We start from the raw sequence: 16,930 nt of genomic DNA, 5'->3' as shown, positions 1-16,930 counted from the left end.
AGAGTGACTTTAAAAGAAATATTTTATATATGTGAATATTTTGCCTATATGTATATATGTGCACCACATGAGTGCCTGGTATGTGTTGAAAGTCAGAAATGAGTGTTGAATCCTCCAACTGATGTCTGCAAGGATATCTTACCCCCTAAGCCATCTCTCCAGCCCCAAGAGCACTTTTTAAATAAATGCTTTGTGTCAAAAAATATGACTTTCTCCAGCAAATTGGAATAACTATCTCTATAGGAACTGATTTAGTAAACTTTTCTTTTTTGAGATGGGGTTTCTCTGTGTAACAATTCTGGACTAGGCTGGTAGAGACCCTCTGCCTCTTGAATAAAAGGGATAAAAGGCATGCACCACCATGCCCAGCTTAAGGTCTGCAAATCTTTTTAAAGGCATCTTCTGGGGGACAATACTTACTTTCCACCTCCCAGCTGTATTTATCAAAGAATCCATAACATAATAAAATATTTTACTCTCGTTTTTTTTTTAAATGGGGATGCTTGTGGAATGACACTAGACATTGTCAACCTCTACACATACATGCACACAAAGATTCACTTGCACCTGCCCATCCCCAATCCAGCCACAGGATAATCTCATTTTAGATCAAGCCACCTTGGAGCCGGAGAGATGGCTCAAGAGTTAAGAGCACTGGCTGTTTCCAGGTTCTGGCTATTACAAACAATGCTGCCATGAACATAGTTGAGCATATACTTTTGTTGTATGATAGGGCCTCTCTTGGGTATATTCCCAAGAGTGGTATTGCTGGATCCAGGGGTAGGTTGATCCCGAATTTCCTGAGAAACCGAAACACTGCTTTCCAGAGTGGTTGCACAAGTTTGCATTCCCACCAGCAATGGGTGAGTGTACCCCTTTCTCCACAACCTCTCCAGCAAAGGCTATCATTGATCGGGGGAGGGGGAGGGAAATGGGAAGCGGTTGTGGGGACGAGGCAGAAATTCTTAATAAATAAATAAATTAAAATAAAAAAAAAAAAAAAAAAAAAAAAAAAAAAGAGCACTGGCTGCTCTTACAGAGAACCTTGGTGTGGGAAGTCCTTCTGTATATGCTTTGTTTATATTGGTTACTGAATAAAGAATCTGCCTTGGCCGGTGATATGGCAGCATAGAGCTGGTGGGGGGGAACTAAACTGAATGCTGAGAGAAAGAAGGTGGAGTCAAGAGAAGCCATATAGACCAGCCAGAGACAGACGCCTGACAAAACCTTGCTGGTAAGTCACAGCCATGTGGCGCTACACAGATTAATAGAAATGAGTTAAATTAAGATATAAGAGCTAGCCAATAAGAATCTAGAGCTAATAGGCCAAGCAGTGGTTTAATTCATATAGGTTCTATGTGGTTATTCTGGGGCTCATAACCATTTACAACTCCAGTTCCAGGAGATCAAACACCTTCTGGCCTCCATGGGCACCATATATGTAAATGTTGCACAGATATACAAACAGACAAAACACACACACACACAAACACAAATTTTAAAATTAAAAAAAAAACTTTAAAAGATCAAGCCACCTTCCTTTGTGAGACAAATCTAAGCATAAATGAAAATAATTGCTTACCACTACTTATCGTTGGGGAACAATAAGCTCTTTAAATAAAGTCAAATTCAAATTTCTCTTAAAACAGCTGGCAACATACAAAGTATAATTACGTAGTTCACACACAATAGTGTGTGGATGTATTCATTTGCCTTCTGTGATAACTGACAGTGAAAAACAAGGGCTTATTGGAATCAGGAAACAAAGGTACAATTGAACTTGCTATTTCAAGAATACAAAAGAGCACATATTCTAGAAATAAAAGATGACAGAGTGGTGCATCAGACAAAGGACACTTCCTGTTTTTCTAAGAGACCAAGCAACACATTAGCTCTACTTAGAAAACGGGAGGAGAGGGTGTTTCCATAAATAACATCCTGGTCGCAAAATAAGACAAACTGAAAAAACTACTAAAAAATCATTCTTGTCTTTATTATTGGATATGAGCATGTTTTAATAGATGGGTTTTATGTGTGTGGCTGCAACATCAAAATAATACAGCGTCTTTTCAACAAATTCCTCATCCACGTTGATTTCCTTGATCAATAATTGTGAGCAGCAGTGTGGAACAGAGTTTCCACGCTGAGTAGTGCAACACTGATCGTTACAATTAATGTATCCAGGAAGCCTGAAAGTCATTTCGGGCAGACAAATAAGTTTATTTCCACTTGTTCAAAAAAAAAAAAGGAAAACAATTTTAACTCATAAATTACATATTTACGTACAAGAACAAATTAATTTTCAATTCTATTTTTATCTTAAATAAAGAACAATCAAAGCATTCAATGATAATTTTGGCAAAAACTAGAAGCAAACACAAAAGAAGAAATAGTAGTATAGAATAAATAAAGCCAAGCGTTAACATGTCTCAGGCTACCATGAATACTGGCCCTGTTTACTCTCTGTACACCTGTCTCAATGCATCGTAATTTGAGTAAGACTCAACAGTTTGGACCAGGTCAATTTATCTCCAATAAAAGAAGCCCTGCCCTAACTTCCGCATTTTAAAAAGTACTCTCTAGCATTTGTGTTTTCATATAAACAAAACACAAATATATCTCTTTTATATTCATGGCAACCAGGTAATAGGCATGTTAAGATACTCATTAAAAAGGTTTACAAATGTCATTAAAAAAATCCTGTACAGAATCACAATACTGACAGAATCGAATGCCCACAAGCGCCTTGCTGCTTTTTATTTCATCCTTTTCCCACAAAAACCCATGCAAAAGGCTTAATAATACATATCATAGGTAATTTGGGAGTCAACAACCCATGGCTCTAGATGGCCATGACTATGACTGAGAAATTCCACCCACAAAGGGATTGTGTTCTCTGATACCTTGCAGATTTGATACTCTATAAATAAACCATTCTGGAGGAAAACCTCTCTGTACCCTGGCAACACTTATCAGAAATCAGTTAGGCCATAGCGACGGGGAGGGACTTCTATACAGAAGACAGGATAGCAGCTGGTTTTGAGATGGTACACCTCTTCTGTTCTACTCAGAAACCACAAAGGTGTTTCCGGGGACTTAACTGGGCACTACAAAAGCAGAGGATGGGCCTGTACTAGGGTCAACAGTGGTATCGGTCTGTAGAACTTAAAAAATCAACATTTCTTCACATGCACACACATGCATACACACATGCACAAATACACACACACACAGGCACACACGCACACACACACGCACGCAGACAAGGACTCTTCCTAAGAGAATGCATAAAACCGGTTCAGAGAGGTACTTGGAGCACACCAGGGATGATCTCCTGACGTTCGGTAGCTTGAGCATTTGGCATGTTTGCTGTTTCACCACTTCGGGTTCACTAGTCCTTAGTCTCAGCAACCAATCAGTGGTCTTGCTCAAGAAATCAGATTACATGTAACCCTTGAGTGGACCACGTAGCTGTCTAAGAACATGATTTCAATGCTCAATGAAGGTTACATGAACTGGACTGAAAACAGTTCACACAACTGTTGTACCTCCCTAAAGAAAGCTTGTAAACATCTGGTAACGGAGAATTAATGGGATAGTGTTTAAAATTGGCCAAAAAAGATCCAGAAACGTTTGGCCTTTCAGCACCCAAGGCTCCCAAAATATAATATTAAAACATCTCTGCTAGAGGGATCTCAGTCGTCTGAAAAACATCAGGCCTGAGTGGTTAGACCATTCTCCCCTAAAATCTTAAGAAGTGCAAGGAGTTTCCACACTCAGGAATTGCATAAGTTTTACCTTTCTTCAGAAAACAAAAATGGTGAATGATACAGAGGTAGCATAATTTACTAAACCAACTCTGAAGCCCAAACACAAAAGAGCAAGGTAATGTTCAAATGCTAACAGGAGAATTGCAAGAGGCTAAGACTTGTGGACTTGGGCCTGCTTGTACCTGCTTTTGGACACCTTATCATTCTCATCTCCTTTCTTATCACAAGGACATTGATACATCCAGGCTCCCCTTGGCCCAGTAGCATCTACGGCAACATCAACGATAGAATCTGGAGTCATCCACTGCAGGAAAATGAGGAAGAGATAGCTGAACACCGCCAGCAAAGCAAAAATGTAGCCTGTCACTGGGCCACAATGAGAGATGAGCCTGTTCAATCTCTTGTGCATTGGCAACACAGTTTCCTTCGACACACGCTCGTACACCTAGAAGAGAGAAGGTGACAATGAGCACTCTGAGCCACCACATGCCTGTAACAAAGGGTGATCCATGACCCACAATGACCAGGAGCATCTGGCAAGCACATGTTGAGAGAATCTCCCATGTTTGCTGTCACTTTGCACTGTGCTTACCACCGACTTAATTCTGGGCTAAACACAGAGTAGCACAGAGAGCAGTCAGCTGACTCCAGAATACCACAAGTCCTATAAGGTTAGAAGATGGTTTCAGCAGGCAAGCATACTTGAGTTGGGCCAATGCCTCAACAGGGTGAAGAAAGCGCTCACAAACGCCTAGCAGGCAGCACACACAATCACAGAACGTACTGAGGATGGATGGAGACACTACAGGGAAAGGGCTTCTACACTGCAAGTAAAGCAGGGAGGAGACAGGGTAGATGCTGAGCTGCAGAGTCAGTAAAAACAACGCTAAGGAGAACCAAGAGGACTGTGCTAAGAACTGGGGGTTGGTGCTTTCTCTGTAAAACGCTGCTCATCCCGCATCCTGAAAACCTTAGACGTGCAAACTTGTCTCCCTGGAAACTGGAGAAAGTCACAATGGGTGGCCTTCGAAGGCATGAGGCCTGTGTCTAGCTCTTCTACCCCGGGGACAATTTAAATACAAACACTTTAATCAGAATGATGTTGAGAGACTGAGGCCAATGGATTGTAACTAAAAAATAAAAGTAAAAATGTTCCTTATTAGCAGGAACTCTAACTTCATTTGGAGACAGGGTTTCGTGCAGCACAGACTGGCCTCAAATTCCATAGGTAGCTGAGGATAGTCCTGAAGTGCTCGTTTTGTTACTACCTCCAGAATGCTGGGCTCAGAGGTGTCTACCACCATGCCCAACTTTCCAAATTACTTTTCAATCAGTGTTCTAAGCAACCCAGTCAAATTAAAAGGAGTCGAAAAGGATCAAAATGTCTGTGAGGTAAAAGACAGAATAACTTTTTTGTCCATCTTCACTTGAGGTCAATTCATTTATTATCCTAAGTAATAAACAATTTACGACTATGAAGAGAACATAACTATTTTAAATAAGGATTTACTTTTTTCTGTTTATCTGTCTTTTTGAGATAGTATAGCAAAGAACTATCCTGGAACTCACTGTTCCGCCAGGTTGGCCTGAACTCATGGTCATCCTCCTGCCTCAGACTCCCAAGTGTAAATCACCATGCCGGACTGGACTTTTTTTCTTTTTTGCCCCCTTTTCTTTTTTATGAATATTTTTGTGGCACAAATTAGCAGAAATATAAAAGAAAAACATATAGGATGCTTTACTATTATCTCAAAGCAAAACTGTAAGAAAAAATACCATTACAAAAATGCTGGTTAGCACCTTTAACACTGGCTGATAAATCACCATTGCAATTCTTCCCTGAGTTGGCTTACTCAGCTCAGACTTTGGAGGTTTGCATGATGACAAAGTCAAATCACAATTTACAGAGCTATGATTTCAAATCAGGGTGGAGTCAAGATCACCAAAAAAACCTGTCTGGCCAAAGAGTCCTGCCAACCATAATCCAAACTGCATTTCTGTTCCACAAGGAACAAGTCAGAATTTAAGGCGTGGTTGGGGCGGTAAGCGGATGCAAGAATGAGTACGCAGTCTGAAGAAGCTGTCCACATGATTCTGACATGCACCCCCACGGGCAACTGGCACTCAGTCCAACTTCCAGAAAAAAAGGTACTTATTTCACTAAGTTGATATACCTCTTCAGTAAAAGTTATGTCTGTTTCCAACACCTTTTATATCAATGAAACATATAGTATATGTCTACTTTTAGAGATAGATCTCATAAACGAGAACTTGTATCTCAAACCAAGAAAGATTCTCCAGGCTGGACATCTACTGCTCCCTGTATTTAACACCCAAAGCATAAATCCCCGACTCTAAACTGCAACCCTCACCATGCTCCTCAACTCTCTTTCTGGTACAGGATTTACTGGTTTGCTTTTTTTCTTTTCTTTTCTTTTCTTTTAAGAAAGGGTTTCTCTGTGTAGTCTTGGCTTTCCTAGATCTAGGTCTGTAGATCAGACTGGCTTCATACTCACAGAGAGTCACCTGCCTAAGTCTCCCAAGTACTGAGACTGGGGACATGCACCAACACCGCCCGCCTGGTACAGGATCTCTATATACGAAGAAAGCAAGTTGTTTTCCTCAGCTTGGCAAGCGGTAACATGAGCAATGAGGCAGAAATAAACACAAGGGGAACCGAGCAGAATAAATACCACAGCATTTCCCACAATTGTCCTTTTGAAGGATCTGTCAATCCGGCATGTGTCTTTTTGGAAAGTCCCTGTGGCTCTTTTCTTATTGGTGACTATTTGTCCTTAATTTCACATATATTTTGAATTCTAATATAGTATCAATTGACCTAAATTTTTGATACTCCTTTGTGGCCTCGGTGTATCAGTCATCAGGAGAAGAATTCCAAGAGCTCTGGGAAGTATTCTGACTCGACATTCATAATTTAGAGCAGACACTGCCATCACCTACCCATTTGCTAGCAATAGGCCCTATGCGCTGCAGAATTAGAAACATCCCCAACACAAAGATGCCACTTCTTTTTCTGCTTCTGACTGCTGGAACTTCTAGAAACTTTTGTGACTTCTTTAGGGGGTTTAATGAAACTAGACTGTGTTGTTCCTATTGTCAGAGGCCGGGGCAGTGATTTCTGTAGAAAATCAGCCAAGCGTATGCACCAAACCTGATGCAGAAATAATTACTTCTTTCCTTTTGGAAGGGCTCATGCTCTTAAACCAAAACTCAAGGGGCAAGCCTGTTCACGAGAGAAAGCAAAGGTGCATGCAAACACGGAGGAACTCGCAAATCTTTTACCGACACGTGACCCACCTTCTCAGTTCGCTCTGCCACATTCCTCCAGGTGTAGAAAGCCTTTACTACATTGTGGATATTTTCTGGAGTTGGCAACGTTCCCGACTTCACTTGGAAAATAGCTTTTTCCAGGCCTTCACACAGAGATTTTACTGAAGGCTCACATAAAATAATAAGGTTTTCCGGAAGGACTTCAGGAATGCCACCAACCTTCGTGCTGACAACCTTGAAAAGACCAGAGAGAGCATGTGATGCACTGGGACCATTTCTCAGGAAAAGCGAAAGATCAAGCTAAACGATATTAATTTGGCATGTACTGCAAATACCGAATCCCACGAATCCCACAAGAGAAGCCCTTAGAATGTTTTACCTGCAGACCACAACTGGCGGCTTCCACGATTGCCATGCAGAATGCTTCAGTGAGGGAGGTGTTAAGAAAAATATGTCCTTGAACTAAGACATTTCTAAATTCCTTGTGTTCTAAAGCGCCCAAAAGTTGCACCCTAATTTTTGTAATGAGAGGAAGAAAAGGAAAGGTGTAAAAAAAATTTAAAAGTCATGACACAAAAGAAATTTAATTTCTAAGCCAAGCTTGTCATTTGTATTACTCTTATTGATACTAATGCTTCCTACCTCAAAAGATATGGCCAAACCCCAACATAATAGAAACAACTCTAGAAACCTGTTGGGTTACAGCTCATACAATGCAATTTCATCTTTTCCAAAACTAGTTTGTGTTTAATGAATATTATATTAATTTTTTTAAGACAGGATCTTACTATGTAGGTCTGGATGTCCTGGAACTCACTCCACAGACCAGGCTAGTCAAACTCACAGAGATCCGCCTGCCTCTGCCTCTTCCACCCAAGTACTGGGATTAAAGGCATGAACCACTACACCTAGCTAATGAACAAATTAATAACAGAATCATAATTAAATGTTTAAAAGTGTCATTTCTAAGTGGGGAAAAACCTTTTAAAAATCAGCACTTCATATAACATGCATTGTGTGTTAAAGAAATTATGGAGGAAAAGATATGTTCAAACTTGTATGTGTACAGCAATTTACATGACTAGATCATGACGCGTAAATCATAACTTAAGATGGCTTGGAAACCTGCAACCATTTCCAGCCAAGGTTCTCCCCCAACCCCGTGCCTCCAACTCCTGAACCCAAGTCAATATTCAGCTAAGGGACAAAAGCTGTGTATTCTGTAAGCTTTCTTATTTGGTAGAAATTCACACTAGAAACTAACATGCCTTCTATTTGCATGTCCCTTCTAAAGAGAAGCAGGAGCACAGATAAGTCAGGAGTGTGGTCAAAAGCAAACATGAACAACTGTCATTTTCACACCACAATGCCTTGGAAGCCGTTAATACCTGTCATGTAGTTGGTATCTTTCCCGTACTTCTTCCAAAATGATTCTCTTTGGCCCCTCTCCTCCAATTAGGAAATTTAATTCTTGGTATTTCTGACAGAGTTCAGGGATTATACCACTAAGCAAATCAGTCCCTGAAATCATAAAGTTAAATATCGGAAATATTAATATTTAACACTTAAAAAACTCACCAGAGTCCCTGAGAATCTACTCGTCTTAAGAATCAACTATAGCTAGCCTCCTTAAAATAGACATACCAAGCCTCTTAACCCCTTCTCAGAAGCGGAGAGTCGTCAACCAACTGCCATTGGTTCCCAAGAGTTACAACACCCGAAGATACAGGTACGGACATGCGTTGCTACTGCTACATACCCAAATCATGAGCAATCCTGTTTCAACTTTGTAGTCTTTAAGACATTCACTTGTCCATACTGCCTACTTGGAAATGGCAATGAAGATAGCTAACATTTGTTAGCTTTCTCCAGAGCACACAGCTGACTAGAAATCTAGGTCTCGCTCCAGCTTTAGTTTTTAAAACCCGTCCACCCTATCATGCCCTAGTAGATGCAGAAACATATCTCTAAAGTCCAAAGTCTCCAGCTATAAAAGTCAACAGGTCTATGACTCCACTTCTTGCAGCAGGAAAGGGCTAAGCAATCACCTTAGCTACTGCTTTCACTCTGTTGAGACTGCAGTTTATACAGGGAATTTCAGAATGAACACCTGGGAATGCAGGTGGCAGGACCTCGGCTGGAAGATCATTATAGTTCAGAGACCTAAGGCTATAGCTTCCTTTTGCTTTCAAAAAAGAAATGGTTTTCATCTAATATGTAAGCATAATCTCAGGAGATATAAAGCAATAGAATAAGGCACAGCCTACAGGTATAAAGAGTAGCTAGCTAAAGCCACAGTAAAGCTGACACTACTTGGGAACTTGGTTCATCGACAATTACCAACCATACGTTCAAAAGTAAACATGAAATAATCTATTGAGCCGAGTTTATTCAATTAAAAAAATGCATACACATAAATTTGCATATGCACACAAAGTCCATTTTTCCCATCAATCTTCCTCAAAATAGACAGACCAATTATAACGCACGATGGGAAAATACAGGTCGCATGTCTTTTCTTCATAGATTACAAACCCACACCTTCTTTCATATTGCATGAATTATGTGGATAATGATGAATCCCTATGGATTCTCATCCAGTGTTCTTTTGATCCAACTAAAAGGAACAATCAGATGGCGAGTGTGGTTTGTCATTGCCCAGTCACGTTACCCTGGCAAACACTCGGGTACTTCACCACTACACGTACAGTCTCAATTTGCACCCTCAGAATGGCCGTCCCCGCATTCATTAGGGATCCAAAGAAGTGAATTTCAAAAGACAAAGGAAATCCCTTTAGTCTTTACTTTGAGATACTGAACATAGAGATAAAAAATATTCGCTCCACGTATCTGACTTCTTTGGGGACATTTTCTGCTCTAAGCTTCAACCTGACAAGATAAACCATAACAAAATCATTTCTCCCACAGATTCTTTCCTTCGTAAGAAATTTTGCTTTGGCTATTGTGAGGTTTTGAAGTTGCCCGTGTCTCTGGAAGCTGCTCAAAATTTAGCCACTTTGTGCAATCACCAACGGGTTTTTCAAAATGACTATGTACACCAAAAATCAATTGAGTTGTAGGGTTCCTGAATGATGAAAGCTTACCATTAGCCATCCTCGTTTCCAGTCTACACACATCAACTGAATTGCTGGAGAGCCAGGAAATGCCTTAGAACCACTTAACATTTAGCTTCCTACACTTTCTCCTTTTCCTGCCTTTGAAAGAAAATATTAAGTGCCCATTCTTCATACAAAAAAGAAGGGAGCAATCATCACAGCTGTAGACAATGGCGACATTTACTGAACTGGCTATATTCACAATCTACTTCAAATGTACAGGGTCATTTAAACCTGATTTTAAAAAAAAAAACTTATACGCAACGGAGTCAGTCAGCACGATCAATGCTGTGTTATAGTACTCCAGGAATAAAGCAGGTTTTCCCCTCCTCACTATAAAACAAACAACCAAAAAGCAACAAGCTTCCTCTGGCTAGATTCTAAGATGACTTTAACACAAACCACACACACAAAATGACCACCAATCACCACATTTACACAAAATAGACCAAAAAACCCCTCTGATTCCAACTGACTTTAAAGCACAGTCCAACCATGTTTTAAGAACGTTCAGATCTGATCCAGGGTAACACTGGCCAGACCTTGACTCAAGAGCTGGACACATTTGTGATCTGTTACTTACTGTGTAACCTTGGGTGAGTTACTTACCCTCTCTGAGAACTGATTTTTTGTCTGTTACGTGCAGGTAAGATCTACCCTACAGTTGTTGGGGCAAGTGGGGTACTGTGCCATGCACAGGCTATCGACTGCAGAATACAAATGTTGTCTTTACCACTGCAGCAAGCAGCTGGAGGTGCCTGCACACACAGAGAACGGTGGGAAACCCTGACTAGATAGAAGAAGGTTCAGAAGCCAGCCTTTTCTCTACAAAAGCTAGGCAAGGACAACATGGCTTTATCCTCTTAATCTACTTCAATGGGCCTTAGAAATCTGGTCCACCCTAATTACAGTATTAGGAAGGAATGGATCATATCATAACTCTCACATGTGAGCTATGGACATGGCCTTTGCTCTTCACGTTACATTCTGCAGGCGCCTGGCCTATGGTGACAGTTCAGTATATCTGTTGAACTACTGAATTGAAAACAGGAACGACCATATTTTGACTCCATTCTTGCTAGTTCTGATGGTTAAACTACCACATTCACGAGATAAAGTAACATGTTTAACCTTTGTATGAGTAGCTGTAGAGATCTTCAATCACACAAACCGTCATACTTTCTCATCTATCTCAGCAAGGTAAGCTATCTGATTAAAAAAAATGGGGCAAAGTTTTAAAGTTATAATATATACATCACCAGTATCCCACAAAGGGTATAGAATACAGAATTCCACTCACATCATCTTGATTAAACAGCAAGACATGATTTCCTTTATCCCAGAGAATGTAACTGAGACCAAGTTTTCTAACTTAAGGGCGTTGTTCAGAAGTATGACAATCATCACCTATACCGACCACTGCCAGCTCCCAAATACACTGCTACATGACAGAGCATAGGCTGTTGGCATTTCTCCACAGATTCATCTTGTACCCATTTACCTTATGACTGTGTTGAATAATCTAAGTATCTATCACATAAGCTGACAAGTTTCTAAAAAGGCTCAATAGTTTGAAGGAGCCAAATAAATGAATGCCCCCCCCAAAAAAAAAACAGTCCTTGTCAGATGAGAGGTGACCTAAACTGGAGAGTAAAACTGAAAAAAAAAGTTTTTAATCCAGCCCATGGTTTCAAACATTCTAGTCCCCTCCTTTAAAGGAAACCCCGAATAGCAATGGTTGGCTCTGTGAAAGCACCCCTGCAAGACAGCGCGGCAGGATGCAGTGAGCTCATCCTCCAGTCCTAGAGCTCTCAAAGCTCCCTACAATTCGGCCATGTGTAAACGTTTCAAATTCAAATAGTTAAGGGGAGCAGGTAGCATTTGTTACTGACTTCCCGCCCCGCAAACCTTCAATGGTATTTCTGACTATCGGACAGCTTTTCACATAGCACCAGGAGACCAGTTCCATGTTAATAAGCAGGTGGCTTCATATGTGTAATAAAGACGAATGCTACATGGGACCATTAGTGCCACAGAAACTGAAAAACCAGCAGCAAGAACACAATACTCGGGAGAGATAACAGAAGTTGGAAGTGGAGGATAATCTAGGCAAAGATCTTTATAAGAGTTATCTCTGATCCATCACTAAGTTCCTGTTGTGACCCAAACAAATAAAAAAGGGATGCAGAACTATGAAGTGACCTATCTTTGATCAGCAATGAGCCAGGTTCTGACCCTGGGCCACCTACTCCTTCATCACTTGACTGCTTATATCAATGCCTTGCAGATGACCAGATAAAATCAGCAAGCCTCAGGACAGCAGGTGCCCAAAGGGCCTACTGATTTTGAATAACGCATACAGCAGTACAAAAGATAAGAAGTTACCAATAAGAACCGTCATTAGGGCCATCTCTGAAGAAAACAGTCACAGATGTGCTACGTGAACTTTGAAAAACTGCAATTAGGAAACCATTACTTCTGCAATCAAAAAGCAAAGGCCACACAGCACATTCTGTTCGGACTACCCATGCAGGGCTCCTGAGCGTTTACGAAGATCTGATCAGAGAACATTGTGTGAACGCTTTGGTTGTTGTTGTTCAGTGATCATTACAACATCAAAGTTTGGGGCAGCATTCGTAGCCACTCTATCCATTTCTCTTATTAGATGTATAAACTTAACATCCAGCCTTCCCTTGCAATAGTTACACGTCATTATAAAACCACCACCCAAAATAAAAAGGCAAGCAATCATAATATACAAGTATCAAACAGTTTTCTACAAGGAATAAAAAAAAGTCGTCAATGCAAATAGAGCTACTGTTTCATTACATTTTCTGTAAACAAGTCTGCTGACAACAACAATAGTTATTACACTATCTTGCCTCCTAAATGGCTCTGGAGTGAAGTCAGTAGGATCTACAGCGTTAGGAATGACGGACACTATTTCAGGATTCAGTGCTGCTCTTAGGACAGTGTTTTCCTAACTAGTATAAGAGACACAAATGATGTGGTTTGTGTCACAGAGAGACACAGTTAGAAGCTTGTTTGTGAGCACCGAGCTGACATCAGCAAATCCGAAAAGGGAATGGTCTGTGAAGACTGTCTGAAGCCCCATTGTCTTGGCGTGGAAGAGGGCATCATGGGCCATGGCAGAAAAAGAACTGTGGGAATGGATTATGGTAACTCTCTCCCGAACAAATATGTACCTGAGCAATGGCAGACTTTGAAAGAGAGTCGTGGCTGTGGATTGGTTGTACATGACTCTGAGAGGCAAGTAATAAACTTTGAGGCCATTGGTGAGGTAACGGATGCCCTTTCGATTTCCGTACGCATGGGTGACGATTATGACCTTGTGCCCCCTCTCAATGAGGCACTGAGAGAGCTGGTAAATGTGGCTTTCCACACCTCCCATGTTCGGGTAGAAAAAGTCAGACACCATGCATATATTGTGGGTGCAGGTCCTGTTGGTGGAAAAACTTCGAGGGCTAACCCGGGATGGCTTCACGGAGGGAGGCTGGCCATGCCCACCTCGTCTTCTATTAGCCATACTGACGTGGTTCAGGCATCAGTTCTCAAAACAAGCCAATTAAGAAATGTGTCTTTGGTCACCTGAAAGATAAAAACAGGACATCAGCTCAAGGCACATCCCATTTTCTATTCCAAATCCTGTAAGAAATAGGTGTAACGTTAAGGCAATTTTTAAAGTTTTCCCCCTAAATTTATTCATTGGTCATTTACTTGCTTAGCATGGTGACATGTTATATGGCAAAACTAGATCCTACAATGTGTTAACTGAGCTAGGAAACTGGTCCTTTTTTGGTTTTTTTGAGACAGGATTTCTCTGTGTAGCTTTGGTTCCTGTCCTGGAACTAGCTCTTGTAGACCAGGCTGGCCTCAAACTCACAGAGATCCACCTGCCTCTGCCTCCCGAGTGCTGGGATTAAAGGCGTGCGCCACCACCACCTGGCTTGGAAACTGGTACACTTTAAATGTTAGGCCATAGTACTTAATGGTTTGCCACAGTAACAAACCAATTCTTCCCAATAATTAAGCATATACCCATATGTTCCCCCTTTCCTCTTATCACTTTATCAGCGTCTACATCTTAAGTCACTATACATCCAACACTACACAGAGTTTTCTATATGCTATATGTGTCTAGTTGACACATCTAAATGAAGCATCAATTCTATAATACAAATGTAAATTCTAAAGCTTAAAGAAGTTAGAGGGAACACAATATGGCAGGTTTTTACCCATATTTTCTTAAACCAGATTTTATCTATATAGCTCACACTGGCCTTGAATTCTAATATTCCCAGCCTCTGCCTCCTGAGGGCTGGGATTACCGGCATGCACCACCACACCCCAGAATGTCCCTTACATTTGGACTATTTAAGTCACAGGACATGGTACAAGTGACACACAAATCTTTGACCTCAGCATATAAAATGTCTGATGGCTTTCACTTCTGTAGTTAGCACAGAAGTCACACAACTATTTGGCTAGAAGGACATGGGGGAAGCCAGGAATGGTGGCGCACACCTTTAATCCCAGCACTCAGGAGGCAGAGGGGCGTGGATCTCTGTGAGTTCAAGGCCAGCCTGGTCTACAGAGTGAGTTCCAGGACAACCAGAGCTACACAGAGAAATCCTGTCTCGAAAACAACCAAAAAAACTAAAACAAAAGGAGGACATGGGGGAGACAATAAAGAGAAAAAGTGCTTCCAAGCTACATGGAGAGGAAGGGACTCAGCCATCTCTATGTCCTGACCTGTGCCTAATCTCTAGGCAGACTATTAGCTAAATGCAGCCACCCAAGCAACCCCTAAAAAGACTCATAAAAGTATCACTAGTTAAGACTAGGAGCAGGTTCCAGAATTATACAGAATAGCACAAAGACTGTTGCTTTCTAGCGTTACCTTTTGTTCTGGATTATTATGAGGCAGAAAAGGATACTAAAACAGGCTAGGTTCTGAACCTAATTATACTGGCACATTGTCTATTTTTATTAAAAAAAATTTACAGAAACGTGGCTCATTCACTTATGTGAATGGCTACTTCTATGCTACAATGCAGAGAGGCTTTGAAAGAGATCATATGACCCATAGAGCCTAAAATATTTGCCATCTGGCTCCTCACAGAAAATGTCCCGATGGCTGCTGCGCAGTTCGGCTAGCGATCCAGTTTATCCATAGGGGTTCTGCTGGTTAGCTTTGTGGTTTCCACTAAAACACACCGGGAGCTAGAGGTTTCTCTTCAAGTATTACCTGGAACTCATGCTGCAGACCATCCAGCTTCTCCTTTCTTATTCAAGAATGCTGACACTCAAACTGCTCCCTTCTCTTTTCTGAGCCCCTTTTAGTTATGTAGGCCTTTCCTAAATGAGTGCCCTTCTTTCAGCACAGACTCTGGAAAGAAACACAGAACTGGGCATGGGCTATTTGTGTGGGCTCTTTCCTACCTCTTCTTTTTTTAAATTCTGGTTTTTTGAGACCGGGCTTCTCTATGTATCTCTGGCTGTCCTGGAACTTGCTCTGTAGACCAGGCTGGCTTTGAACTGAGAGATCTGCCTGTCTCTGCCTCCCAAGTGCTGGGATTAAAGGTGTGTGCCACCAACACCTGGAAGAAATGCTTCTTTAGGAGTCCCCTAAAGCTACGCTAATATGAAACGCTCATTCAAAACTCAGTTCAATAGATGCTTACACTTTTAACACTAGAGCCTTGGAGGTCTAAGATGGCAAAAATCCTTATATTAGATCTATAACGCTGTAAGAACTCAATGGAGAATTACTGTCCTAAAAGCTGAGTTTCAGGTCTCACTTGAAAACTATTTGTGTTGAGTTTCCCCAACAAACTCATCTATACTTCTAAATACTCTCGGAAACACAGAGTGGAGAGGCAAGGGAGGAGCATGGAGTTGGGAGGCAGAGGGTTAAAGGGCTCCCGAGCAGCTAAGACTGGGCTATGTGGGGGTACTCTGCCATATAAAACTGGAAAAAGAAGAAAAGAGAGAAGGTCGAACTTGCAACCAATAAATAAATAACGAAAGCAAGAAAACATCAAGTTTGCAGAAAGAAAGGAAAGTCTCGTTAACACTTTTAAGTAGCTTAACGCTTCTACTGCGGTGTGTCACCTAAATCTGAATCTTTAGTCCAATTCAGCTTTAAGAAATGAATGATAAGGAAAATAGAGTAATAAATCAAATGAAATTACCTGAAAGACTGTCACCCACTTCCAATGTTCTGTTAGAAGTCTGCCTGCCAGCAGGCTATCCTAAAATCTTTATTGCGTAAAAGCTCAACATATTGCATACTCATTGAATCTTAGCTTCTATAGGTTAAGGGAGGCTGTAAATCTGGTGAATTCTCACTCGAACGTTACAAGTTGAGCAGTCTGTCCAACGTAAATGACAAAGTCAAGAACGCCTCAAAATTCTCGATCATGGCCAGGGAACTCGCTTATTAGCAGAAGCTCCTGAGGCGCCTTAGAGCGGGATTGGACAGGGCTGAGGAATCAAGAGATCAGGACTTCAATCTAGTTCCAGGACAGCGCCCCCGCATGACTGCACTAGAGCCAAAGCGAGGGTCAGCCTGGGTCCATCAGTCACCCCTCCGAGATCAGGCAAGGTCTGAGCAGACCCAAAGGGAGTCAAAAAGCGTCCTGAGGTTCCAGTACCTTGCTCTACTAAACTCAGCCGAGGAACCGGCTCCAGCTCTCAATGAACCCTCAGCCCCATTCAACTCCGTCTCCC

General features: G+C 41.4%; 1 protein-coding gene across 1 annotated transcript; it reads right to left on the bottom strand.

Moving 5' to 3' along the window:
* Nucleotides 1-1,972: 1,972 nt before the first annotated feature.
* On the bottom strand, nt 1,973-15,581 carry Piga (phosphatidylinositol glycan anchor biosynthesis class A). Its single transcript, XM_041639905.1, is given in 7 exon segments — nt 1,973-2,189; nt 3,953-4,215; nt 7,089-7,295; nt 7,441-7,573; nt 8,450-8,582; nt 13,007-13,786; nt 15,447-15,581. Coding segments are annotated over 6 exon segments (1,629 nt in total). The 5' UTR covers nt 13,725-13,786; nt 15,447-15,581; the 3' UTR covers nt 1,973-2,014.
* Between the last annotated feature and the right edge of the window lie 1,349 nt (nt 15,582-16,930).

Source organism: Microtus oregoni, unplaced genomic scaffold, assembly GCF_018167655.1.
Source record: "Microtus oregoni isolate MIOR12 unplaced genomic scaffold, Mior012 000061F_ref0000440, whole genome shotgun sequence".
Lineage (NCBI taxonomy): Eukaryota > Metazoa > Chordata > Mammalia > Rodentia > Cricetidae > Microtus > Microtus oregoni.
This window is presented reverse-complemented; position numbering and strand designations above follow the sequence as displayed.